Here is a 26,526-nt window from a genome sequence, read left to right as displayed (position 1 = left end):
TCTGTCTCGGCAGTGGTGGGTGTTCGGCCTTATTATTGCCAGCTCCATTCCCTCGGCTGATGGTATAATTCTTGTAGATGGAATGATCACATCTTTAAGTAGGAGTCTAATAAGGCAGTCCTACATTCTAACATGTGATGCTGGTCTTGTTCAACACATTGATAACTTGGTTTGATGTCCAATTCTCTTTGTAGGTTCTAAAGGCTTGCAGCACTTTAATTGTGATGAATTGTGTTGCATTACAAAATTTGCAGATCACCTGGAACAAAAACATTAGTCCCAATGGACAAGATTTACCTTAAATTAATACATGACTTACAATACAATCAACAACTTGCAAGCATTTCAAATTTCCAGAAACAGGTGACTTAAAACGAACTGGATTACTTACTTTTAGCAAGTAGTATTGGGAAAACGCAGATAAAGAGCCACTTAAGATTCCTTTCATTATCATGGAATTATTGAACACGGTTTATAAATTAATCGTAATGTGCCTCTGTCTGGGGCTCTTACTGTTAGCAAGCTAAAAGAGAAATGCATTGTGGCAGACTGCAAGGATATTACCGTACACATATTGCCTAGCCATGTCATATCTTTGACAGCAGGTGCCGAAATTGTGAATTGGGAATGACTCTTACAGGTAGGAGAGGAGTTGCAGGATGGTTGTACCGAGCTAGCAGAATTTGTAAGTTCCCATTATAAAGACTGTATACAAGCTGTGCATATTGTCCTGAACGTTTTCGAAACTCCTATTCCTAATCTGTTGCTTTCAAAATCAAATAGGGACCATGTGTATAATGTGTAATGTCTTGCTTTACATTTTTTGTTTTTGTCTTTAAGTGTTTTGAAAAGCTTTACTTTTAGGAGGGCACATATTTCATCCATTACAAGTAGGGCTGCTGCACATGTGTAGTATGCCTGTGTGATATAATTTTTTAATTCCTGGAGATACAGTAGATCATTGTTGTAAGTATCAGCAGTCCCTGATTATTTGTGAGAACATGTCTATCGCTGTACTGTACAATTAAAGCCATTGCCCTTGATTTTGTGTTGTCTTTTCCATGTTGTTTTAGGGCTGGCTGATTATGTTCATGAATCATTGATGTTAATATACAGTTCAACTCACAGCATCAGCCCAGCCTTAAACAGAACAAAGCCCAAAGTGATTTTACTCCTCTCTTTGTTCACTGTGAAAGGGTTTGTCCAGACTTGTGGGTATAGGCTGAACTTGAAGCAGACAAGACGAACGTTGTTACATAATTAGGATGCTTTCACACTAGTTCAGAAAATACCCTATTTCTGAAAACTGTAAATATTTTTCAGAGTAATGATGACATTTGTGGTGTGCATCTCATCTGTTGCTATTTTGTGACCATATTGCGTCATTATGAGCAATGTAGATCAGTACTCTAACCAGCAATCTTTCTGAACGTTTTAGGAAATCAGCTCTAAGAATCAACATTTAAGGTTTTTGACTATTAGCCAGATTATTTACTTTGTTTAAGGATTGCATTTGCCAGGAAAAGGAGCTTTTTCTGGCAAATAAGGCTTTTTTAAAACTTCTTTTTATCTCACTCACTGGACATGATTTCCCAAACGAGTGCCCTACACTTTGTGAAGGGACGCTGTCTGAGATGGACACTGTAAAAGGCAGTAAAAGTCCCATGACACTGTTCATTTAAGAGCAGGACTTTTAACCTTGGTGTTCGACTTATATTTCTAATTTAATTGGTGAATTGGTTTTATCCTAATAATGTGCTGCTGGAATAGCATAACTGCCATTCATCATCCAGGCAGGAGCTTCACTTCAGTGATGGATAAAATGGGTCCCCTCCTATTTGTCTGTATGTGAAGTGCTCTTGTACCCTTCAGTATGAAAAGCAAGCAATTCTCAATGCGTACAGTCTGTAAGTTGCTCTGGGTAAGGCATCTTCTTAATGACTTCCTTTTGTGAAGCTAAGGTTGAGGTACTGCATAAAATATACTAGAAGGCATTAAAAATACATTAAATGCTAAAAGGTTCTTGTACTCCTTTGTTGCACATATAATGCCTTTTGTTAACATTGATGGTAGTTTTTATTAAATTCTTCATTCTGCGATAATTCTGTTGTGTTCTTCCCATCAATGAGATGACCCCTCAGATCACTTAACTGTATGCATATTTCTTTTCAGGTTTGCTTTCCAGTAACACTAGTCTGTCAGCCCCCAAGAGACCCAGCAGGCTTGAGCAGGGAGCATCAACAGTTTGGAGGGGTAAAGTCCAGTCTGGCAGTAAGTTAGAGACAGCCTGCTCCTTTTCCAGATGCTGAATGTGTCAACAGCTTCAAGTTACCTATAATTCTCATTGGATTTTCTCTTTGAGGACCTGAGCCTTAACTAACTACTGCTGTTAATTGTTTTTTCTTTTAGATGTGTTCTACACCATTTATGCTTAAAGTACAAGTTAGTATCTTGAAACGTTTATATCATACTTTACAACACTGTTGGGTTATTATAGAAAGCAAAGAGTAAGTTGTGGGTCATGGTAGATGTTTTAGGAATAAGGATTCTATGTATTGGACCATTTTGCTCAATCCCAGCATTTAGAATGGCATTGGTCTTCTGATTTTCAGAATATCTTAATTAATTTAATTATTTGCTCATCTTTTTTAACAGTAAATCATTTAAAACACCATAAAAAAAAAGTGTTTTGGTTCTCACTGTGTGTCGCACTTCACACTTCTGGAGTGAATAATTCAGAGAACAAGTACAGTAACTAGACCAGTCATTTAAGATATTAGAATCCTGAATTAAGCTTTGACTCCTGTAAGCAAGACTACTAACCCTGCTATTCTTCCTCCTCTCTTTCCAGTCTGTGCACACTTCAGGCCCGCTCAGGTGGAGTCATGACCCATCGGCCTGGCCATGGCAGTACCCAGCTGACCCTGAACTGGACCCTGCTGCTCTGTGTGCTGCTGGCGACAGGGGGCGTAGGGGCCACTGTGGTCCCCTCTCCTTCTGATTTCCTCCAGGATCTGCTGTCTCGGTATGGGGACAACGTCACGCTCTCCGTGCCTCAGCTCAGAGTCCTGCTCAGCCAACTCAAAGTGGGGCTGGGAAACAATGCTACAGAGCGCACGGGACCCAAAGCCAACATCTCCAGGGTATGCCCCTCATGCAAGACTTCCATCTCTTCCTTGCTTCTCTTTATTTAGTCTAATTGGCTGGAATAATGTAGTGAACATGATTTAGATTGCACTGTATGAATGATCTGTTCACTCTTACTTGAGGTCCTATATGCTTATTAGAAGTCTATAGAACTGTATTTTGACAGTAAATTGATCGTTAATGGAATGCATTCAACTTTCTACAACTTGGTGTTAAAACAGGCCTGAAAGATGTTTTTCTCACTAATATACTGCAAATTTAAGTGCAGCATTTCAATCTCTAAAAACTAGAATATTAAACATTTCCAGCTAAATCAATCCTTGGCTTAGTTAAAATTAATGAAAGACTTAAACATGCATGAAATCCAGATGATTCTACAGGTCCTTCAATGGATTTTTAAGACCATTGTATAAATCTTGCTGCGTTTATTAGAGAGAATTGTTTACATGAAGTTATTGAATGCCTCAATCTGGTAGTTATTTAAGTGCAGTACATGGGTCTGCAAGCTAGTTTATTCTTTAAAAATGTATACCTGCCAAATCTATGCAGAGGTTTTTCTGTACTCTTTGAAGCAGAGCAGAAGAGGCAGTGTTTTAAGTAAGGACTGCTGTAATTAAATGCTGATCAGGCATATTTTACATTTTTTCCAGGCTTTGTGCTTTTTATGATTTGTATGGATTACCTTATTTGATCCTGCTTAAGTAATTTGAGATTTTTTTAACGATAATCCTTTGCTTAGTCCTATGAACCCAATAAAAAATTTAGTAACAGAGAAGGTCTATTGTTTATATTAAGATTCTACAAGCTCAAAGGTTGGCTTTTTCTTTTTGCAAAGGTCTCCATGTGGTTTGTTGTAGCTTCATGTTCTAACATTTGTGTGCCAGCCTGCCTTTGTGGCCTATAAGAAGAATGTCTGTGGCAGTGTACCTGGGCACAGGCATATACTGCATATATAAGAGTTTTACTTGTGTATCTTGGTTCTTCACCAGTATTTCACTGAATAGTTCTCTTTTTAAAATGCATGGTTAACGCACAAATAGGATGGCCTAATTTGTCAGTGCAGAATCGTTGACTTCTTTCTGTTGCACATTGAAAACATTTTAAACTGGCAAGTATTAATAGCTTCTTCTCGGTTCAGAAAGGGTCACGATGCAGTGTGTCCCCTCTCTCTCTGCAGTGTCTCTCGTCAGACTCTCTCCTGGCAGCCCACAGCTTGACGGAGGAGTCTCGACTGGACACGCATGAGCTACAAGTCTTCTGCCCCACCATTTTGCAGCAGCTGGAGACGGGGGCATGTGGGGTGATGGGCCAGGAGGAACAGGCCAAAGAGCCTGCCCAGGAGGGGCCTTCGTCCGCAGAGGGTAGGCGTCAGTGTGACCTCTTTGACTGCAGTGTTCCCATGTCTTGCTAGCCACACAAATCCCCACCATCAGCCCAAACAAGTTCTGCAGAATATGAAGAAATAAATAAAAAAGGTTGATGTGGCCTAGATTTTTTTTCACAGAAAAGTAAATTCCTTTCACTCCACCAGTGCAGAATTTAAACAATTCATGTAAAGAGTCAAAAGCTGCATTATTTCTTCATTAAAATGGAATTCCATTTCTGAAAAGGAACTGAGACTCATGGGAATCTAGTGGAGGGAAAGGGAAGGATGGAGAAGCAGAGCTGGTGTTCATTTTGAGGCACAGTGATTTAATGTCACCTTGCAGGTTTTTAATTATCATTCTTTGCTGGGAATGAAATTAAGGTCTTCTTTAAAATGGGTGCATTATTTTAAAATTAATCGTTATTAAATTATACCTGCATAGCTCTGTTCCGAGTGTCACCTGGACAGTTTTGTTCCTTCTGGAACTTCTCTCCAGTTTTGAAATTACTGTTGATATTTCTGTTTTTGCTTTGCCAGTCAGGCATGCATTTGAAGTGGTTTTATCTTGAAAATCAATCAACCAGTGAGAATTACCTAATATTTTAAGCAAAACAAAACCTCATACTATACAGAAAAATTGTCAGGTGGATATACCAGATAATTGTAATGTTAACAATCACATATTATTAGTGTTGTACTTATTTCACTTTTGGCTTCACACATGTTTTGAAAGAAAACTTTTGACAAGTTAAAATCTCAAATGAGAAGTATAGTTCATGTTTTCCTGCTGTAAGCAATTATGACAGGTGATTGACCAGTCTTTAGCTATGTTTCTTGCAGTCATTTCCTGTTATTCCTGTTATTTTCCGTAAAACTTTTTTCATACTGTTGGCTTTTTGTCAGTTAGATGATTGTTATTTCATCAGTCATTGGGTATTTATTGGTCTGGAGCAAAGTATTGAAGGTTTTGTCTACAGTGTATTTGATATTCAAAAATATTCAAATTTGCCTTTTTTTTGTCAATCACCAAGAATAACACTCTTAAAGAATAACTATTGCAGAAACAGTAAGATTTCAGTTGCGGGAAAATGGTAGCTTAAATCTGTTTTTGCTTTAAAAATTTGTTTTGCTCTAAGTTATATTTGTAGATTGATTTTCAAAATAAACATGATTTAGTCTCTAATGGTTAGATGTATTATTCAATAAAAACATGAAATGATTTTCTATATGCATTATCAGAATCCATCCATTTTCAATCCACTTTATCTAGTACAGGGTCATGGGGGAGCTGGAGCCTATACCAGCAAGCAACAGGCACAAGGCAGGATACACCCTGGGTGGCACACACATAAACGAACGCACACACACTCACACTAGGGCCACACGGAGGAGACCCACAAGAACATGGGGAAAACATACAAATTCTATGCAGATAGCAACCCAGAAATTGAACCCAGGGTCAGAGCACTGCAGGGCATTATCGCAACGCAGTGGTTATCAAAATATTCACTTTAATTTTTTTTACCATACTTATAAGTGCATGCACGAGTGCATTACTAAGATATGAAACCTGAATAAGGGAACCACTTTATTAAAAAATACTTGTTGAAGATTGTTCCTTTTTAGTTCAAGGAATTTAGTCACAGTGGTTCACACAGTGTGGCGGTGAAGTGTTCTTGGCTGAACTTGGGGAACTGCTGATTATTACGTCTCTAATCTCACTTTCTGCTCAGTCACTGTAATGAAATTTTATTGAAGACTCAATGGGTTCAAGTTGAATATGATGAAATTCCAGTTAATAATTCACAGTTACCTGAAATGTTTTTTTTTAAATAGTTTTTAGTAATATTTATTCAACTGAGCTATTTTTACTATGCCTTGCAGGAGAGGAAAACAAAATTATTTGCCGTTTGTGTTGGCAGGAATATACAAGGAAATGAAAAAGCAAGTATTCTGAAAGCATTTAGGGCCACTCTGTATTTATAGCACTTCTAAAAAAAATACTACCAGCATTTTAGAACAAAACAAGTGTTCCTGCCAAATTAGTCTTCTAAAAGACATCATGTGATAGCCATGATAGTCGAGGATTTGATTCTGTGATTGTGTCAGTTTGACTAAATTCAAACTCATTCCTAGATTAAACCCTGAATGATGGGAAGTTCTCTTTACTGGATTTCATTTACAGAACATAACATTGTTGTTGACTTTTAAGTGATGTGTTCACATCTTACATTCTGCTTTGCTGCTTGATTGGTCAGGTGTAAAGAGAGGTTCACCTAAGTAAAGACTTGCCAGAAGTAAAGCATAGAACGTTGAGTAGCCTGTAGCAAATAAATGGGTATATGTTGGAGTATCTGATCAGGAAGTCTTAACCAATTTATTTTATGAGACATCTAAAAATGCTTGAGATCCCAATCAAATGCTTTGCTTATTTTGTGGTATTTTGTTCTCGTCGAAAGGCATGATTCTATCCATTACCTTTAGTCAAGTTCAGAGCTTGGATTAGCATACCATAACCTTTCCAATTTTTAAGAAAGCAAAGTATTTCAAACTATCTTAATACCACAGTGTTGCCCTATGCATTGGGTCTGGACTGTTGAACAGGGAGATTATATGGGTTTAGCTCTTAATGAGTTTTGAAAGCAGGATTTTATTAGTCCTTTAGGAGAAATTATTGAGGTTGGTGTGTATTTTGTCATTTCTCTATAACGTGTTTTATTTGCAGGACTTTGTTTAGGTTCTACACCATCTCATCAAAGGCTACAGAACATATGCATATGTAACAATGTGGTATGACTCTGTAAGGCTGTCCAAACATTAAGCCATCATCAATTAAAGTGATTTGGGGGATACATGCGCCTTGAAACAGTTCAGAATTGCCAGATTCTGTTCTTTGGATTTTAACATTAACCCCTTTTTATTATTTGTTTTAGAGGTCTTGAATTATGTTTTAGAACACTTTTTGAGTAGATGTCTTGTCTAGAATATACATGTATGATTCTTGCTTGCGTAACTTATTTTTAATTCACAGGCAAAAAGCGGCTCGATTTGTGAGTTAATGAGACTTGTTTTAAACAACAAACTGGCTGCATTTGCAATAACCAATAGCTTAAGTGTTTCAGTTCAGTTATTTTGGATTTTGGTACAAAGGGAATATCCATGTGCCTCTTCAGCATTTTACTGAGCAAAGTGTTCAAAGTGTGACAAATTAATTTTTGTCACGTGTAAAACGGAGCACGTTCAAGGGTGTAGTAACCCAGCAAGGCACTGAAAGAAAGTGAAGGGCCATGCGTTATTCAGGAACAGAAACCTCAGGGAAACATGCCTCTGTAGCACTCGCTAACATACAAGAATTCTTCCCCTGCACAGCCGAGTTCTGGTGTCATCCACACCGAAGAATTGTTGAACTGTCTTTTCACAAATAAATGCACCGTGTGAATAATTCATCACGCCATGCACCTTCATTGTTCTTTGGGAAAGAAACCTGATCGCTACAGTGGTTTGTTTTACAGGTTAAGAAGCCATACCAGTAGTGCGTAGAAGGGTACACCTGCCACAAAGAAGTCTACTGGGCACTGTCCCCTCTATCTTCTTGCAGTCAAGCCCTAATGGGATGGTTTTCCAATTGGATGCCATGTTGGTCTCTAATTACTGCTTTCCAAGATGACTAGGTGGCAATTTGGACATAAATTGGTTAACATTCAAAAGATCAAAAAATTGAAAAATTTCTTTTCCGGGTACTTGCTGTTTGTATACCCTAGCCTAGATTCCCAGTAAAATCTGATGTAAACATTATACTACTGTCAACATAAAAATTCGATTCTTCTCAATTCTGGCCTGTTTTGTAAAGCTACAAACACTCCATATTTCATGTTGAACTTTATTGCTTGTGACCACTAAACTGCAAGTTTCTGTGTCAATTCTACAAGGAACTGAGGCCTAAATGTTTTATTTTCCAGCAAATTATTTGTATCCAGACTAAGGTAATGGTCCTCCTATCCCCCTGATAGCCAATAGTGGTAACTGAGGCCTTGCTGTGTTCTTTGTTTGACAGTGTGGGGGTTTGGCTTTGTCAGTGTGACTGTGGTGAGTGCCTTCTCCCTGACCGGCGTGTTTGTGGTGCCCTGTATGAAGACCCGTTTCATGCGCAGGGTGCTGATTTATTTCATCGCCCTCTCCATCGGAACACTCTACTCCACTGCTGTCTTCCAACTCATGCCAGAGGTGGAGTAACCAGCACCGGTTTCTGAAAAGACTCTCTCTTTCTCTCTCTCCCTGAACCCCTCCCTTTCTCCCAGAACAGTCCAAAATCACACCAAAGAGAAACAATCAACGGGTGCTTTTTCCTTCGAGGATTTCTTCTGGATTTTTTTTTCGGCTTAACATCCTCCTGTATTCACAAATTTTCCAAATCTGTTTTATCAGAATGGTTGTCTCTGCACCAGGTCTTCTGGGCACAAAAGTACACCAGGGCAGCTATGAGATTCTAATGAAAACTGAAAGGAGGGTGGTGCAAACAGAAATTATGTTTTTATTTCAGGAAGAATAAAAATAAATATGGGTTTTGGGTTTTTTGAGTGGAAATCCATCATTGAACTGGCATCGATGTGAGTTATTGGGCAAATAGATTACAGTGTTGCCCACAGCCCTCTTCATAGTCTGTATGATTGTGCTTAAGTGATTATAAAAGGAGTGACCCAAAGGTCAGTGGGACAGAGGAGTCTGTCTACATTTCCTTATTCTCTCCTGTGCATGGTCACTTTGTCAGAACTGGTTGTTCCTAATAGAATGGCAATAACAAGCTTATTTAATATAATTTGAAGAAGCCTCATATTAACTTGAAAATGCTAAGGACAGACATCATAATCAGACACATGCTGTAGGATCATAATTAACCATCCAGTGAACTAGATATTTCATCATTTAGATGATTTGTAGTAATAAACCATACGGTATTGCCTCAAAAGCTTTAGACAGTCTATTCTCCTATTTGAATAGATCAAACTCTGGTTTAATTTATAAGGTGCAAACAAAAATCTTCCAGCCTCTGTTGTCATGGTCCACAATAGTCTTCATCTTGTGCTTACCTGTACTTGCATCCTTACCAGATAAATGCTTGGATTTTCACTCCAGAAACTTCTCTTTCTCTTGCATACTCTGAATCAGTGTAATTGCTGCAAACTGATCCAGCATGTTCATCGGTCTTTATGTTAATGCAGAATTCCTATCGCCAGCAGCTCAGTCTCGTGAGTGGACTGTATCCCCGGTCCTCAGAGTGCTTTGCAACAATCAAGGACGAGCAGTTGTGCAGTTCGATTACCGTCTGCTCGTTCAGTACATTGGCAGAAGCAGTAGTGGCCATCTTTGGAAAGGGGGATACAGCCACCATCACTGGGACGTAATACTGGTGGTGGGAGTGGATGGTAAAGAAATGCAGCTTTTCTTTTTGTCCCCGAAAGGCTGCATTCGTAATAATCTCTTCCAACAAAATGATTTTAAAAAAATCTTTGTTTTTCTCTCTGCCCCTCCCCCTACTCTTTCTTCCCATTATTTGATTCTCTCCCCCCCCCCCCCCATCCCTCTCTCCCCGTCTGCTGGGTTGGTTTCCTTGGTACCGACCGGACGGCACATCAGTGTGGGGTTACGGTTTCCTGTGCGTCACGGTGATTTCCCTCTGCTCACTGGTGGGCGCCTGCGTGGTTCCTTTCATGAGGAAAACCTTTTACAAGAGGCTGCTCCTGTACTTCATAGCCCTGGCGATTGGAACGCTCTACTCCAATGCCTTGTTTCAGCTCATCCCAGAGGTAGTGTGGTCTGAGGGATGTGATGCAACTTAAACGTTTAAACTATGGGTTAGAAACACTCCGGGCTTACATTTATACATGTATACATATATATAGAATATTATATATATATACAGGGTATAATTTTCTTAACCACAAAGGGACAGAGCTGTTGAGGTTGGTTTATACATTGCTGGGGGGAAGCTAGTGTGATCAGAAGCTATGTGATCACGTTTAAACGTTTAACTTTCACATCCCTGCTCGGGGGAATTGCTGTTTTGTTTTCCAGGGACACTAGTTTAGAATAGGTTAATGACCGTGTCCTGCAAATAATGGGCTGTGGTTTAGGTTCAAGAGTGGGGAAGATGTGTACTCGTCATTCTAGACTGGGTGACTTGGGCACCAACTGAAACGGCCAACGAGTTAAGAAAAATAGTCGATGTAGTAAAAAATATAAAAGGTACCAATTTAATAATTTGTGTTACCAAAATACTTGGATTTCCCTCCAATTCGTGATATTTGGGTTCAATTATAGGAGCAGTTTGCTTCAATGGGCAGATGATTGGGAAACCCTTTAAACTACAGTTGTTTTGTAATCTTTTTGCCCATCGAAATGTTTGTTGATTATTGCAATATGATTTAATAAATCCATAATGTATAGCTGATCAGAATTTTAGCTGGACTGGGATTTTATTCTCCTAAATTCTGATGAAAACTGCTTCTCAGTCATACATTGGCTTTATTTTGGAGTTAATGGGGGCTATTTAAATTTTCTAAACTCTTAACATTGTAGAACCTGTCTAACCCAGCTAGTTTTTTGGCAGTTTGTAGGGCAAAATGATGTGACATCTGTGGGCAACTCTTATTATTCCACAGATAATTATTTAAATAGTCAGTTGTGAAGATGGGCTTCAAAGCTATAGTCAACATTGCAATACTGCCTTGTACTCGTAACAGTCGTGGATATGAAAGCAATATAGTACTGTCCATATTGATGCTTTAGCACTGAACTAGAAGCCTTGAGTAGTTTTTACCTTGGCAAATCCTACCCTTCAGGCTTGACATGCCTCACATTGTGCAAACAGTAACACATGAGTTTGCACAAAAGCCACAACTGCCTATTGAATGTCACTATGGTGTGTTTGCTCTGTACTTGTATCCTACTTCTGTAGTGGCTGTGCAGTTTACAGTGGTTAGGCCTGGTTTGCAGAATTTTTATTTAGAGATTGTAAACTTGTCTCAAACTTCAAAAACCTGTACAAACGCAAAAGTGTCCTTGAAAAAAGGGTTGGGCATATAATTTTTTAACACTAATCTGCTTTGTCCATATTTTATTTGATCACTCTTAATAACTTAAATAACTTATTACAGTATCAAATGTCAGCGGTGTGTATACAGAATATGTGATCAGTGCATTCCAATGACGGCTATAGAATTGATTTAGTAACCTGACCTTATATTTCAGGTGGGTAGCTGCATCAGCATGCGTAGGCTGCAAAGGAACAAGTAATAGGTTTATTCCATGCTGGAAAAAAAGGAGAAAAAAAAACACCCCAACTGATTCTTGAGTTTACAGATGTTGAAGCTTAGCACATTGAAGTCAATACCTGTATTCTTATAAAACAAAGTAACAAGTAGGTCATATTTCAGGTGTTTATCCAAAACCATTTAGGAACCTGAGAGCTTATTGGCAGTTGACTTTAGTAACATTAGATCATTTTACCTTTTCCCTTAAGCATCGTACAAAACATCTTAGCACACCTTGAGTTTTCAGTTTTTTTAAAAAATAATTAGTACACAACTCTGGGGTTCCTCTTTTATTTCTAACATTTAAAGAAATTGACTCGCTTTTTGTGACTATGACCCTCTTAATAAGTGAGCAGTTTATAATGGACAGACAGTAGTGGAATGGCAATGTGAGTGCTTTTCCTCCTGCTTACTGTAAGTCCACTTGGTCACATTTCATCTGACACCCCTGAATCAGGGCAGTTCTGAAACTAATTAGTGACCGCTTCATTAGTTAACAAATCCCACTTGCTTTCAGCTCTTAAAAACTTAATTTTAAAATGAGCTGCAAATGGAAAATTGATTTCATTAAGACTCTGATGAAGAAATCCATTGGGACACAGACCAGAGTACACAGCTGTCTCCAAGGACCAAGACTCAAAACCACTGTCCTAGAGAACTGCAGTCTCTCCTGGCTTACATTCCAGATACGATCTGAGATTTAATTTGAACCAAGTATTTGCTTCATTAAAAAGGAACTTTTTTAAAAGGTCTCTGTTAACTGACCGTTTTAAGTGCTCTTTAAAATCTATAGGACTGTGGCTGGCTGGTGTTCTATAGAATAGACTGAAATAAAATTTGGGAGATAGATTAGAAGTTACGTGAAATTATGTGTATAATCTGATAAGGGTTATCCATAGAAATGCTGTTGTCTTAAAATTATCTAACCTGGACAAAATGCTGCCCTGCAGTTTCTGATTCTGATAGAGAAAAGGCTTACCAACCCTTTTTTGTGTGGACACTGCTGTCGGTGTTGCTGTATGTGGTATGTGCAACATCTTGCTCTCTTCCTCCAGGCGTTTGGATTCAACCCTCTGGAGGATTACTATGTGTCCAAGTCGGCTGTGGTGTTTGGCGGCTTCTACCTTTTCTTCTTCACGGAGAAGGTCCTGAAAATGGTGCTGAAACAGAAGGATGGGGTGAGGATTTCTTGGGTCGGCCACTTCCCTGGTGGACAGCTCTTTTCCTTACTGTCACACTACATTGACAGGCATTCTGTTTCCCCTGAGTGTCTGCAAGCATTTCAATTGATTAATAAATCATTCAGATTATTTAATTTCTGTCATCATATTTCACTGAGTTGAAAAGGAATTGTTAGACAATAATTTACTTAACATTGAAGCACAGCTCCAAGTGTCTGATATTGGCCTAACTACTTTTAGGCATCTTGTTTTAACACAAAAGCAATGTTTAAACAAAACCAAAGCCTTAAAACTGAGTTTATGGGTCCTTAATGATCCCATGGCACTGTTCCTAGGAGTGGTGGTGTTAACGCTGGTGTTCTGGTTAAGTTCCATTCCCAGCTTGAACATTTGCCCTGACCTAAGGTTGCTCCTTCCATTCAATTTGTGAAGTAGTTTCTTATTTCTACGAGATATCTTGTGTGTGTTTGTGAGACTGCTGGTGCAGAATGGCTGCTGTGCATCAGCCAGTTGGAAGGTGCATGACGTGTTTCCCTTCTATGCAAAGTCCTTTGGGTTCCTCTGGTATGATGGTATGAGTGCTATATAAATGCAAGAACTTCTTAGAATGCATTCTACATTCCATTGATCTCAGACTGTTACCTCTTATGAACAGTTAATAAGGGGGGGTGGTGGCTCATTGTCGATACTGATTTCCTGTCCAAACTCCACAATGCACAAGATTACCTTTTGTTTGATGCTCTTCAGTTACTTTCATTAGTATCCATCCATCCATAACTAAAAAACTGTTACACTACTGATTTACAGTACAGCAGAGTTTGAGGTGTTAAATAATTCTCTAACCAAGCAAGCTAAGAACATAATTTAAAAAAAAATGCAAACTGCTTTTGACAGTTTCTTAATCACATCCTTGAAGTAAGGGTTTGTATCACCTTTTGCACATTTTACATCTTAGGGATAATTCAGACTGTTTTTTCTAGTTCATCGGGATGCAGGAGAATCAGTTATAGAGTTCACGTCATTGAATGACAGTTGTGATATGAGCCCATGTGTTAATCTGCAAAGCAAATTGCCCTGGGGAACTTTGTTGAGCTGTTCTGTTACAAGATTTTTAGGTGAGGTGGGATTGGGTTATTGACTTGTAGCTTCATTTGGACCCCACGTGAGCTTGGAACATCTGCCTGCTTCTGTCCTGTGCAGAGAGGCCACGGCCACAGCCACTATCCCTCCGAGTGCTACGCCTCCAAGTCGGACATTGAGGATGGAGTGACGGAGAAGCTGCAGAACGGAGAAGCGGCGCCCACTCACCCAGGAGCTGACAGAGACCATCAGAACCTCGGCGACCAGGAGAAGGTCCTGACCACGGCCCTCTCAGTGCAGGTGTGTGTGCAGGCAGGGGAGATGTGCAAATGAAAGGGAAAGCTGAGGGTGTCTTAGGAATCCATTGCTAATCTTCTGATTTCATATTCTTACACTCAACCCCTAAAAGCAGGTTTCAGGATCCTCAGTGTCTTCAAACTAGACGTGCTCTTGCTTATTTGTTTGAACTCTTAATCGGATTAAAGAGTAATAATAGAGAACAGTCATTTTTTTAATGATTGCTTAATTAGAATTTTGGTTTTAGAAATAACTTGAAATCTTCTGTTTCAAAACCAGAAAGCCATAAAAAAGGCAATAATCTGGAATATTACTAGTTCAGTTAAGAAGTTGTAGCACTAAATAGGAGCCCAGTAGATGCTGTAGACTAAAGGATAGGAAATGGGAATCCCTGGGAACTTCTGTCTGATGGTCGATTGCAATGCATCTTGACACATGGAAATGTTAGAAATCGTGGAGCTGCATTTGGGTGTAGCAGGGAACTCAAAGTGTACGAATGGTCTGTCTCAACACCGTGTACCCTTAAACGGTAAAAGAGGGAGGTAGGGGCTTCTGTATGGCTCAACTAGTAATGGTTTCCACTCATTTAGACACCTATTCAGTCTTGGATGTCTCATTTGGGGGCGGCGCAGTAGGGTGTATTGGTGCCTCACAGTGCTGGAGTTCTGGGTTTAGTTCTGGTCCTGAAGCGCTATCTGTATTCTCCGTGTCTGCGTGGGATTTCACTGGGTGCTCTGGTTTCCACAAACAGTCCAAACACATACAGCACTGTTAGATTAACTGGCTTCAGGGAAATTTGGCCCTGATGCGAGATGTGTGTCTGTGTGTTAGCCTCGTGAGCGACTGGTGTACCTTCCAGGGACTTGGGCCCGTTGCTTGCTGGGATAGGCTCAGCTCCCCCTCGACTTTGTATTGGGTAAAGTAGAAAGAAAGTGGATGGATGTCTCAGCTGGTGCTCTAGTTAGCCACAGTGAAGCACTGCTCCAATTCTGTGTCTGAAGCTGTAGACTGTGCATGCTGTTCACGCTGGAGATCTGTAATGTAGAAATGGAAGCTGACTTGGTTTGTGGTGTCTGTTCTGAAGCAAATGTCCCAATCTTTCCTGTAATTGAATAAGCCAGCTCTTATCATATTGACACAGGAAACGCAGAGCGCGCAGGGGGCCTGCTACTGGCTGAAGGGAACCCGATACTCCGACATCGGCACTCTGGCCTGGATGATAACTCTGAGTGACGGCCTGCACAATTTCATCGACGGCCTGGCCATCGGCGCTTCCTTCACAGTGTCCGTCTTCCAGGGCATCAGCACCTCCGTGGCGATCCTGTGTGAAGAGTTCCCACACGAGCTCGGTAAGGCTGGTGGCACTAGCAACCCACAGCAGCCGGCGAGAACTGTACTTTTCATCTCGGCAAGGGTCTGAAGACAGATGGCATTCCAGGCCGGAAGATCCCAAATACTGTACAGTATATGTAAGCTTAAGATCAGAGTAGTTTGATTATTAAATTCTAATCTGCTGCTCGGAATGCCACGAATCATGATGAACGTTTCTTAAATGTGTGTAAAACATCAATGAACATCATAGTAAACCTTGGATTTTTGACGTTTTTGCATCTGTATTTTTAAACTTGGAAAATTAACCATGACTCAGATATTCAATTAAAAACTTGTATCTTGCTTTAGCTATTGTTATGTAAATACTTTTTCTAATCAGGTTCAGAATTTTGTTGTATAGAGATAAACAAAATGACATCTATGGCCGTTTATAAACTAGATTTAAATGACTTATTAGATAAGTACTATGAAGCTTCTCCGCCTGACTTTTAGATCTGTACCCCCCTCTACTGTTGAGAATTGATAATGACAACTCCTTGTTAGTACTGTAATATCACAGATGGCCTCATGACTATCAAAGTTTGCTCTACTCCACTTTTTTCCATTGTAATATTTCTGCTCATTTTCTTTTCCCCTTTGGAAACAAATGCATAGCAAATGAATCCGAGAGTTTGCCTGTGTTTTTAGTGAACTAGGCCCATAAAGCTCATGAAATTGTTGCCATCATTAGCATTCATATTGCTTGCCAGCATTTATGAGTGCATTTGGTTAGCCATATCATTTTTTAAAGCCTTGCCAACTTTTCAAACAGCAGAAGCTTCTGTTTGGCAGAAAGATGCAGACAATTGAAAAGACAGGGATGATTTGACATGCCAAAGACTTTTGAAGGATGGTTATTTGTATGCCTGAGTACTCTTCAAGAGATGGGTTTCAAGATAGGCCTGTGTTGCTGTAAAAATATAGACCGACAATCTTCCTTTCTTCCCTATCTCCTGCACATAGGTGACTTTGTGATTCTGCTCAACGCAGGGATGAGCATCCAACAAGCACTCTTCTTTAACTTCATCTCTGCCTGCTGCTGTTACCTGGGTATGGGCTTTGGGATTCTGGCTGGCAGTCACTTCTCTGCCAACTGGATCTTTGCCCTAGCAGGTGGCATGTTCCTGTACATTGCCCTGGCAGACATGGTGAGTGGAAGACGGGCAACATCAATCTCTGTCGCTCTCTCAGTGGGTCTCTCCACCTTGATCATTCATTGTAGACACAGCAATATCTATACCCAGTCCACATCTTCTCGTGTTTTTGACTTAACAAATGTAAGCGGAATTAGGACACTGTCGCAATATTTTACAAAGGTTCTCAGATTGTGCCATTTCATTTGGTACTTTATTTTTCCTTTGGAAAAACTCCACAAATGCTGTCCATTATTAGAAAGAAGCTGCCAAGGTTAAAAGAGTTATACAATCTAATCAGAAAATAATTTGAAATATTTTGTAATTGCACTTGTTACCATTCTGAGGATTTACAGATACTTGGGGGGAAAAATATTATAGCAAGAGGGCATTATCTGTGAACTATTGGAATGGATTCAACACAGGACAGTTCTGCATGTTTGTGAACAATAGAAAGCATCTTTTCTATTTAGCAATTTAGAAATTTTCATAGAAAATAATTGATTTTCAGCATTTGAGACATAAATATTTGCCTCCAGCATATGGAAGAGGATAGGAGTAACCTAAATTTGAAAATTGAGGTAAAATGCTGTGTTCCCACAAAAGCCGTGCATACACGGTTTCAGCTGAACAAGACTCCTCTGCGTTTCAGACTGCGATGTTGAGATAGCCCCCTGTGTCTTTTCTTTCTGTGCGCTGCAGTTAGTGGCCGCAGGCAAAGATCTGTAATCCAACACTCTTGTTTGCCTCTCCCTCTGTCTCTCTGCCCAGTTCCCAGAGATGAATGAAGTCAGTAAAGAGGAGGAGGGTGGAGATGGGAGCTCTCTGGTGACCTTCGCTATCCAGAATGCCGGACTACTGACGGGCTTCACCATCATGCTGCTGCTCACCATGTATTCGGGGCAGATCCAGCTGGGATAGGCCCAACCTCGGCCTCTCTGTTTCTGGGACACTCCACACAGCTGGCTCCTCTGCTGTACCCCAGTCCTCGAGGCCTTTTCCTCCTTCAGGAGGTCTTCGCTCTTCATTATTCCTTCAACATTACAACAGACTCCTCTAGGAGGATTGGATTTGTTTCTGTCGCTGTAAAGCATTCCTCCTACTGTAGTTGTGACGAACGAGGACAGAGCTACTGGGTGTGGCTGTCATCAAGTTCGGTTCGTGAGCCTCAAGGAGGACTAACCCAGGATACAGCCGATTTATTAAATTAATTATCCAATTTATTATTTTTTAGTTAGTGTTTTGTAGAATTTGAGGTTGTGTAACCAAAACTATTGCTCCATTTCCACAATCAAGATCTTGAACTGCATTTGAAACTCTACAGCTCCCACAGCACGCTTTGTGCACGCTGTTTGTTGTTCCATGTGTGCGGTCTGACAGTGCGGGATGTCAGCTAGGCCTCAGGATAGGCAGGGCTGCACAGGCTGCTGTAGTCTTCCAGTCTGAAGGCTCAGCCCTGTGCTCTTCTAGGCTCTTGTCTTAGAAATATGAAGCCTATATAAGTTCATTCCATACCAAAAATAAACCAGAATAATAAAAAAGATGACTGCAGTTCTTTTAAAAGTAAGAAAGTAGACTTGGAGATAAATGGAAAAACTTGAACAAACAAATACAGTTATTGCTTGTTTACCAGGATAAAGAAGCTAAGAGAGACCGTTATGGTGGGATCAGAATAGCCTGACAGGAACAAATAAAAACAATATCTCCAAGACTGCAGACCAAATATGGGCTGTTCTGTCATTTATTTTAGAGCAGCATTGTTTAGAAGCTCTTAGCCATCCAAATGCTTATCTGTCTTAGAAACTTGTGGCTTGTGATAATTAGTCTCTGCTCATTTTCGTCTCCTCGGCCAACTGTAATTGTGGCCCCTAAAGCACACTGACTGCTTGTTCCAAGTGAATTGTAGTCCTGTTTTGAAGCTGCATCAGTTCTTATTATTATCTGATACACTGAGACCAACTATTAGACCATTTAAGAAGTTTTAAAAATATACAGCCTAGAGAAAAACAGTTAAACTACTCAAATCTTTTAAAGGGATAAAAGATAAATAAGCTTCTTTGTAATTTTGGTATGTCCTTTTCCACAAATGGGAAACATGATAGATTTAGATTATCATGTGAAAGTTCAGGGCAGGCTTTCTTTTCCTCTTTTAGTTCTGTGAAAAAGACCAATGGCATTGTCCAGTCAGGAACTGCACTTTTTGTTTCAATCAAGTAGGTATACAAACATATTTTAACTCTGGAAAATCGCTTTCTCCGGAACTGTGATGAAGGCTGGGTTGTTTTAAGCGGTACCATCCTCAAACTGCTTCTAGCATCACGTTACTGGGTAAACATGCTGGGGTGATTTGAATTTTGGCTTTTATTTGCCTTAAGCCAAAGTTAACTCTGATCCACCACCAAGTAGGTTTTATTTTCAAGGTTGTCTTTAAACCAACAATTTCTAAACAAGTCTAACTTTTAGGCATGTAAATGTGTGCTTAACTGAGATATTAAATGTACAGGTGCAATCAGCGAGTAGAAAATGGCTTTTTTGTGAGATCATCTGATTAACTGAACAAAATGATTTATTTTGTCTTTAGAAACTGTGGGTTTAAGGGCTGACCACAGACCATAGATCATAGGACGTCTGTCACCAAAACAGATGGCTCAGAGTTGACTGGTGAGATATCTGCTCTTGGCAACTACCCCAATCGAGTATTTGGAGTCCAGAGTCAAAGATACTGTCTGAAATAATACGAGTTGCTGCTGCTAACCCAGCAGCATAACTTTGATTGCATTACCCAAGTTGGTGGACCACAACTATCATAATGACTTGTGGCATATACGTAGAATGTATTGCAAATGAGCGCAGCCCAGCCTTTTTTACCTGTTTTATTTGGTTGTGTTAAAATGATGGATGGAGTCAACTACTCAACTGTTATCAAATGGAGGATATTTTTAATAGATTTTATATTATGGTGTGTATTAGTAATCAGTGTTGAAGAAAAAAATAAATGTAAAATGAGCAAATATATAATGAAAATATGCAAGTTTGGTGGTCACGAAAGCCCTTATATTTTGATGCTCTAATTTGCTCAGATGTTTTTTCAGGATGGAAAGAACGAATAAATAGGTTGCACAATGTAAGTCCCGTCATGGGAAATTTTTATATTTGACAGCAATGCTGTCATCGTTCTCTGCATATTTACTTCATCAGGGTAACTTTATTCATTGATGTCTGAAATAAACTAGTCTGCTTCTTTTTATGATTAGTATTTTGGTTGTTGGGTGCTAGTTACTTTCCAAAAGCTGGGTCACTGTAGTTCAAAAATGATCTTTGTATTGAAACTTGAATACTAATTGTTATTGGTATAATGGAGAAGCCTTGTACAGCTTGTGCTCAAAGGGTGGTTTTATTGTTGTTTCATCAGAAATATCAATATTCTTTTTGAGTTCTCATGAGAAAAAAATCAAATTGCTTTCCACCAGTCTTTCATTACTAATGCTGGGCAGTGGTGAAAAACTTGGTGTGTTGGTGTCTTACCCATTGTAAGGCAGACAAGATGCCATTAGAAGGTTTGGGGATGCTTATGAACATTTTTGGGCCATTTTGAGTTTCCCTTTCACCTTTTTTTTTCTGGGTCAGTAGGCCGGGAACATTCCAGAAACATAATTCAATACGAGCCGTGCATTTGGTAAGTGCTGTCATCCTCCATGTAGTTTGGTGTGTCTTTGGGTAGCATCATTTTGTGCACAGACTGAAATGAAATCTCAATAACTTGTGCAATAAAAGAATTTCACGTTAACAAGCCGGGTGCAGTAAATGAATTGCTGAATTAACAGTTGCAGTCTGCTTTTCCCAACCCTCTTTCTACTAACTCAGATTCAGTAATGAGAGGATTTATGATACTCGTGGACGAGTAAACGGGTCCCTTTTCATTGGTCAGCTTTTGCAGACCTGTTCAGAAAGGGAGGGCTCACTGTCCTGTAAATGAAGATTTGAAACACCGTGTATTGTGAAGATTTTAATATTTAAATATGGAGACCTTTCCAATGCTTTTTGACTAACTTGGGACTCGGCAGCATTAGATGAGGACAAAAACAGCTCTGTAGGTCCTTCGCTTCCTCTGTAACTAAAGACATGTAAGCTGGTGATTTAGATCAATTAAGTGAGTGTGATTCAGTGAGGTCATCGAAAGCTTGGCTAGGGTAAAAAGACCCTATGTGTTTCCTAGACCACACGTGAGTATCACTGCTGTTTCACCTGCATTCTGTCAGAAAAAGATGTCTGCCACGCTTCAGCACTTTTCCTCAAAAACGTAACTGTTATGAGAATGTTTTTAGGAAGGAAATATGATATGTTATCCAAAACATTGTGCTTGGTCTATGTAGTTCTATGTAGTTCAAGAAGGTAGCTGCGTCAGCATGCGTAGGCTGCAAAGGAATAGTTAATGTTTAATCCATGATGAAAAGAGAAGAAAGGAAACACGCAACATTACAGCAAAATATTGCAAGATCTTTAGAAAATATTACTTCAAAAAATGATGTTCCTAAACTGACCACAAGAGGGTGGTAATCTGAAAAAAAGGAGAGCAGTTTAAATGCACAGGTTGAAAAGTGTTATCATCTGGAACCAGAGCCAAATGCTGACTGATTTAACTGATTTTACTTTTGCTTGTTTCCTTGGCTCACATTTTGATAAGGGGCAACATTATGATGGGATTACAGAAACTGCCAGTAAAACTTTCTTCTGGTAGTCTGGTTCTTGGGTGTTAGGTGTGGGAGACCTTGTAATATAGAACAGCCGTATCCCTGTTGATCATCACAATGGCGTGAAGTGTGATTAAGAAATTGAAAATGTGCAACAATGTCATCTATCCATTGGTGTTATTTGTTGCCTTTCTATGTTTACATGCAATATAATTTACTGTTATTTATCCAACCACTGTGACATAAAGTACAGATAAAAATTCACAACTTACTGGTTTTACTTTAGGTTCTTCAACCCACTTACTGTAGGTAACAGTTTACCGAAGTATTACCCCTTACTATTGTTTACTGCTGTTGCTATATTAAACTGTTTTTTACTAAACCTTCTTGTGTACCTGCTGAGACAGTACTTTATTATGCTATAATTTGTACTGTAGCTGTTACAAATAAACCTGCAGATATAGGAGCATTTAGTCAAGTTTTCTTGTATTATTCATTACCATTATTATTTAAGAAAAAATAGGAATCTGTTTCAATTACTTGGACTACAGTATCCTAACAGTTTTGTGGAATTTGCTCTTTTTGCATACATGGTGCTGGAGAGTAGTGGTTTACTCCAAAGCAGAGATCTATCTCCTGTACTTGAGTATCTACGTCTCGTTGTGTAAGACGTGTGTTATGTATTGCAGTGTGGACTATAAACAATGTGATTGGAAAAAAGTTGAAATGCAAACCAGGATTGTTCATTATTTTCAAGACAGGGGTGGAAAATGCTGCTTTAGGTGGCTTGGATTATCTAAAATGAGCATCTTTTGTTTTTCTTCATCTCTGGGTTTTTAAATGTCTTGGAATCTGGATATCGATGGCATGGTGATGTGACAAAGTGTTGCTGCCTCACAGCTCTATTGTCCTGAGTATGACTGGGCTCAGAGGTGCCTTCTGTGTGGAGACTGCATAGTCTCCTGTGGCCATGTGGGCTTTTGCTGAAAATAGCTCTAAAAGCCTGACTATGACCCTTTATAAGAGGTTAATGAAAATTAATGAATGGATGGTATCTGCATATAGAAAACTGTTTTTATTCAGTTTTTAGTGATCTCTTGTTCTGCTTGAAACTGTTATAGACTTCAGATGTTGATGATAGTCTGACAATCTAGTTTGGCATTCCAGTGATAAAAAAAACATATTGATTTTCTATCCAGAGTTGGTTCTATAGCAATAGACTGCTGGGTTTCTGATTTCAAGGCTAAGCACGGCTGTACCTGGTCCATGCTGATATAGGAGATCATCGAATAAAGCCAAAACCATTTACTGTTGGACCAGTAGTAGCGCTCTTCCCTTTAGACCAGAATTTCATACCCAGTGGAACAGAAGATGATTGGTGGGCACTGTGCTGTATGAAATGCACAGCTTTCAGATAAAATGTTAAGTGTCCTGGCTGCATGGTCATTTAACTGCAGTCCCAGTTTCTCAGACCGGTTATTAAATCTCGGTAACAAAATGCCTTCGCTGACGGTATCACATTTTTTTCACCAAATTTCGTATTAATCAAAAAATGGCAAACTAAGTGAACATACTGTAAGTCGCCATGCTATCACAAACCACTGGTCTCACCACGGGACAGAGGGAGAGTTCCCATGAATTGTGACGTGAAGCAGCCCTTCCTGCTCACTAGTCACTGTTGATGACTCAATTGATGTGCGAGTGAATAAGTACAGGTTGTGCAGCAGACATTTCATTGCAGAAATGTTCCAATGTGATCTGCAGGCAGAGTTAACAAGTAAAACAAGTAAAAAGTGTCAGCAAAACCGTTACAAAATCTAGAGCAATATTTCTATTGGATTAAAAGAGATGTATTCACAAGCCCGCTTCTCTACTGTATAATAGGTTTGACATCACTGGATGTTTTGTTGCCACGTTCTGAATTGCTCAACATGGCAAAGCGCATACTGGGAATTTAGTCTATTTTGTGATGTAAATGAGTTTTTTCAAGTTACCGTGTACATTTTAGGTTTATTGTGTAAAATTGTATTTTAATTGTTGAAATGCACACATCAATGCTGATTCTTTCTAACTCTTACACTGAAATTTGAAAATTAAAAGATCCCATGACACTCGTAAGGGTAAGTGTGTAAACCCTTGTGTTCCAGCTTGCAGGAACTGGCATAACTTGACCACCTGAGTTGAACAGATTCTTGCTGCTGTGCCTGATCTGCTGTTTACTGGGGTTGCTGGCACACAATGACTGCCACCCAAGTGGTGGATGAAGCCGATCCCTTCTGTATGCACAGCTCTTTGATATCTTTAAGAATGAAAAGTGCTTTTATATATGCAAGGTGTTATTTATTAATTAAATAGTAAAAGATGTACAATAATCTCCCTAGAGATTCCCCATAGGGCTAATTCACTCTACATAGTGATTCCCAGGGGTTTTTTTTCCCCATAAAGGGCTATGATTCAGTTTTTATTCAAGGAAAGGAAAAATGAATGCTTTGAGGCAGAAAAGGATTTTGTGCACTTATACTGAAATTGATAGCTTTTCAGTAGTTTTATCAAACTTAGTAGTTTGAAACTACTTTCTAAAGTTCTAAACTACTAAGTTTTAAACTTTAAAAAAGTAGTTTCACAGAACTTGACAGTTTTATAAGACATGTGAAACTCCCTATTTATCACTTAATTAAATCGAAGACTTAAACAGCTGAACCTAGAACGGCACCAGATTTGTCATTTGCTCAAATCCCCCTGGATTGGACGCTTGGATGCTTGGATGAGTGTTGGCTGATGGACGGTTTGGTTGTTTGCCGCGCTTGGCTGTCAACAGCAGAGTCTGTGTACTGTAAATGTATCTAGCAGTGCTTATCAGAAGTACCTTTTGGTATGGGTGGGGCATTTGGTCACTTGCTGTTTTTTGAGGCACTTGTTGGATGGATGAACAGATGCTACCCAGTGTCTTCTTTCGTCTCTGTAAAGTTCAAAATGAACAGCATGCATGAGAATTTTGCAGTCCAGCTTCCAGACCGAGTTTTAAATGTGATCAAATATGCTTCCACCACCCTGTCAAACTGAAGATAACTGAAATGCGGTAAAAGGCTAGTTGATCTCCCAAAGAGCCCCATTCTTCTCACTTTTTTTTTACTTTACAAGAATATCTTGTAAAGAAGTCAAATATAAAACTCATTACATAGATTACACTGTACAAGTTTTGTCATGTACAAAATGCTGTAGGATAGAGCCTGTTTTCTGTTTTGAATTAGCTGTGTCAAACTGTTTTTAAAGTTTCTATAGACCAACGATGTTCGCTAATCATTTGGCAGCTCTTGAGTACTTTCCCTCATGACTATAGGAAGTTCAGTTTAGTTTTGATTTACAATGTTGCTTACCAAATTGTTAACCTGATGAAATTCAAGGTGCTGCATGTCATGTTTTAGTAGAATAAGCTAAAATTAAGAGGTTTTACATTACAGTTTCTGCTCATTAGAGGCATTGTGATTAGTTTAGCACCCTTACCTTATTAGAACACTTAGAAGAGTTTGTAATCTCTTCTGTAGCCTGTTAGAATGTGTATTCTTATCAATATTCTTAGATGATGGAGCTTTCAAATTTTGACAATTGTTTGTAGCAGAAAAACCTTTAGCTCTCATCTAAATGGAGTCACATCAACTGAATGAGCAACTTGTAGGTGTTGAATTATTTTTGGGAGCGGGCTTCAATGCCATTGGAGACTTTATGATGCACAATCATTGAAAATGTAAATGGAGAAACCAAAATGTGAGTTCTTGAAAAAGGAGAGAATGGGAGTCACAATGTTACTTGCCTGTTGATTTATTTAGTCTTCAGCAGGCTTTGGTTTCACATTCAAAATTCTTTTTTTTTTTTAGATACCCAATCTCCAGTTTCAAATGTTCAGTTGTGAGAAAAAGTTTGTGAAATGATCTGGATTTCTGCATGAATGGCTCCTAAAATGTGATCTGATCTTCATTTAAGTCTTAATAATAACTAAAGACAGTCTTATTGAACAAACAACACACACAACATTTTACATTGTCGTATCTTTATTGAACAAATGTCAAGGTCATTGATGGGAAAAGTAGGTGAACCTCTAGGATAATGACATCTTGAAAAGAGGGTAATTGGAGTCAGGTGTTCTAATCAATTCAGGTGTGGGTTTGACCTGCCCTGCCATATTAAAAAAATCTCAACTTTGGTTACCTGCTCTTCACAACAGAATTCTGTTGAACTGCAATATGGCCTCATCGAAAGAGATTTCAAAAGACTTCAGAAGAAGAGTTGTTGAAGCTCATAAGACTGGATTTCTGAAGACCTGGACCTCTGTCTGTCCACAGTCAGGCAGATTGTTTACAAATGGAAGAAATTCAGCACTGTTGCTACTCTCCCTAGGAGTGGGCATCCTACAAAGACTGGTAGCAAGGGCACATCATAAAATCCTCAAACAGGGGACAAAGAACCCTAGGGTGTCAGCTAAGGATCTGCAGGCATCTCTTGCACTTGATAATGTCTGTGTTCATGAGTCTACCATAAGAAACACTGAACAAGAGTGGTGTTCATGAGAGGTGACCATGAAGGAAACAACTGCTCTCCAAGAAAAACATTGCTGCCTGTCTCAACTTTGCTAAAGTCCACCTGGATGGTCCACATCACTACTGGAACAATGTTCTGTGGACAGATGAGACAATAAGTGAGCCTTTTGGTAAATATACTGTACATAGCGTTTTCTTTGGAGAAAACAAAACACCATATACCAATACCAAAACATCATCCCAGCTGTGAAGCATGGGAGTGGGAGTATAATGGTGTGGGGCTGCTTTGCTGGACAGCTTGCAATCATTGAGGGACTAATATATTCCAAGTTGTATCAGGATATTCTACAGCAGAAGGTCAGGGAATCTGTGATCTAAAACTCAAAAGAAGTTGGGTCATGCAACATGACAATGA

General features: G+C 39.3%; 1 protein-coding gene across 4 annotated transcripts in view; it reads left to right on the top strand.

Moving 5' to 3' along the window:
• The window catches only part of slc39a14 (solute carrier family 39 member 14), a 32,609-nt gene extending 6,860 nt beyond the window's left edge, over positions 1-25,749 (top strand). The window contains exons 2-11 of one of the 4 annotated variants that reach the window (XM_069181479.1): positions 2,173-2,271; positions 2,410-2,442; positions 2,852-3,143; positions 4,325-4,508; positions 10,148-10,317; positions 12,879-13,001; positions 14,205-14,384; positions 15,523-15,730; positions 16,716-16,900; positions 17,657-25,749. In XM_069181479.1, coding sequence (XP_069037580.1) covers positions 2,886-3,143; positions 4,325-4,508; positions 10,148-10,317; positions 12,879-13,001; positions 14,205-14,384; positions 15,523-15,730; positions 16,716-16,900; positions 17,657-17,806 — 1,458 coding nt within the window. In that variant the 5' untranslated portion in view covers positions 2,173-2,271; positions 2,410-2,442; positions 2,852-2,885 and the 3' untranslated portion in view covers positions 17,807-25,749. Of the gene's footprint in view, positions 1-2,172; positions 2,272-2,409; positions 2,443-2,851; positions 3,144-4,324; positions 4,509-8,567; positions 8,738-10,147; positions 10,318-12,878; positions 13,002-14,204; positions 14,385-15,522; positions 15,731-16,715; positions 16,901-17,656 lie in introns of all 4 variants that reach the window. The other 3 variants (XM_006625561.3, XM_069181482.1, XM_069181477.1) reach the window with 3 other exon arrangements.
• The last annotated feature ends 777 nt before the right edge of the window (positions 25,750-26,526 follow it).

Source organism: Lepisosteus oculatus, chromosome 2 (assembly GCF_040954835.1).
Source record: "Lepisosteus oculatus isolate fLepOcu1 chromosome 2, fLepOcu1.hap2, whole genome shotgun sequence".
Lineage (NCBI taxonomy): Eukaryota > Metazoa > Chordata > Actinopteri > Semionotiformes > Lepisosteidae > Lepisosteus > Lepisosteus oculatus.
The sequence above is the reverse complement of the archived record's forward strand: the minus strand, read 5'-3'. Positions and strand labels throughout refer to the sequence as shown.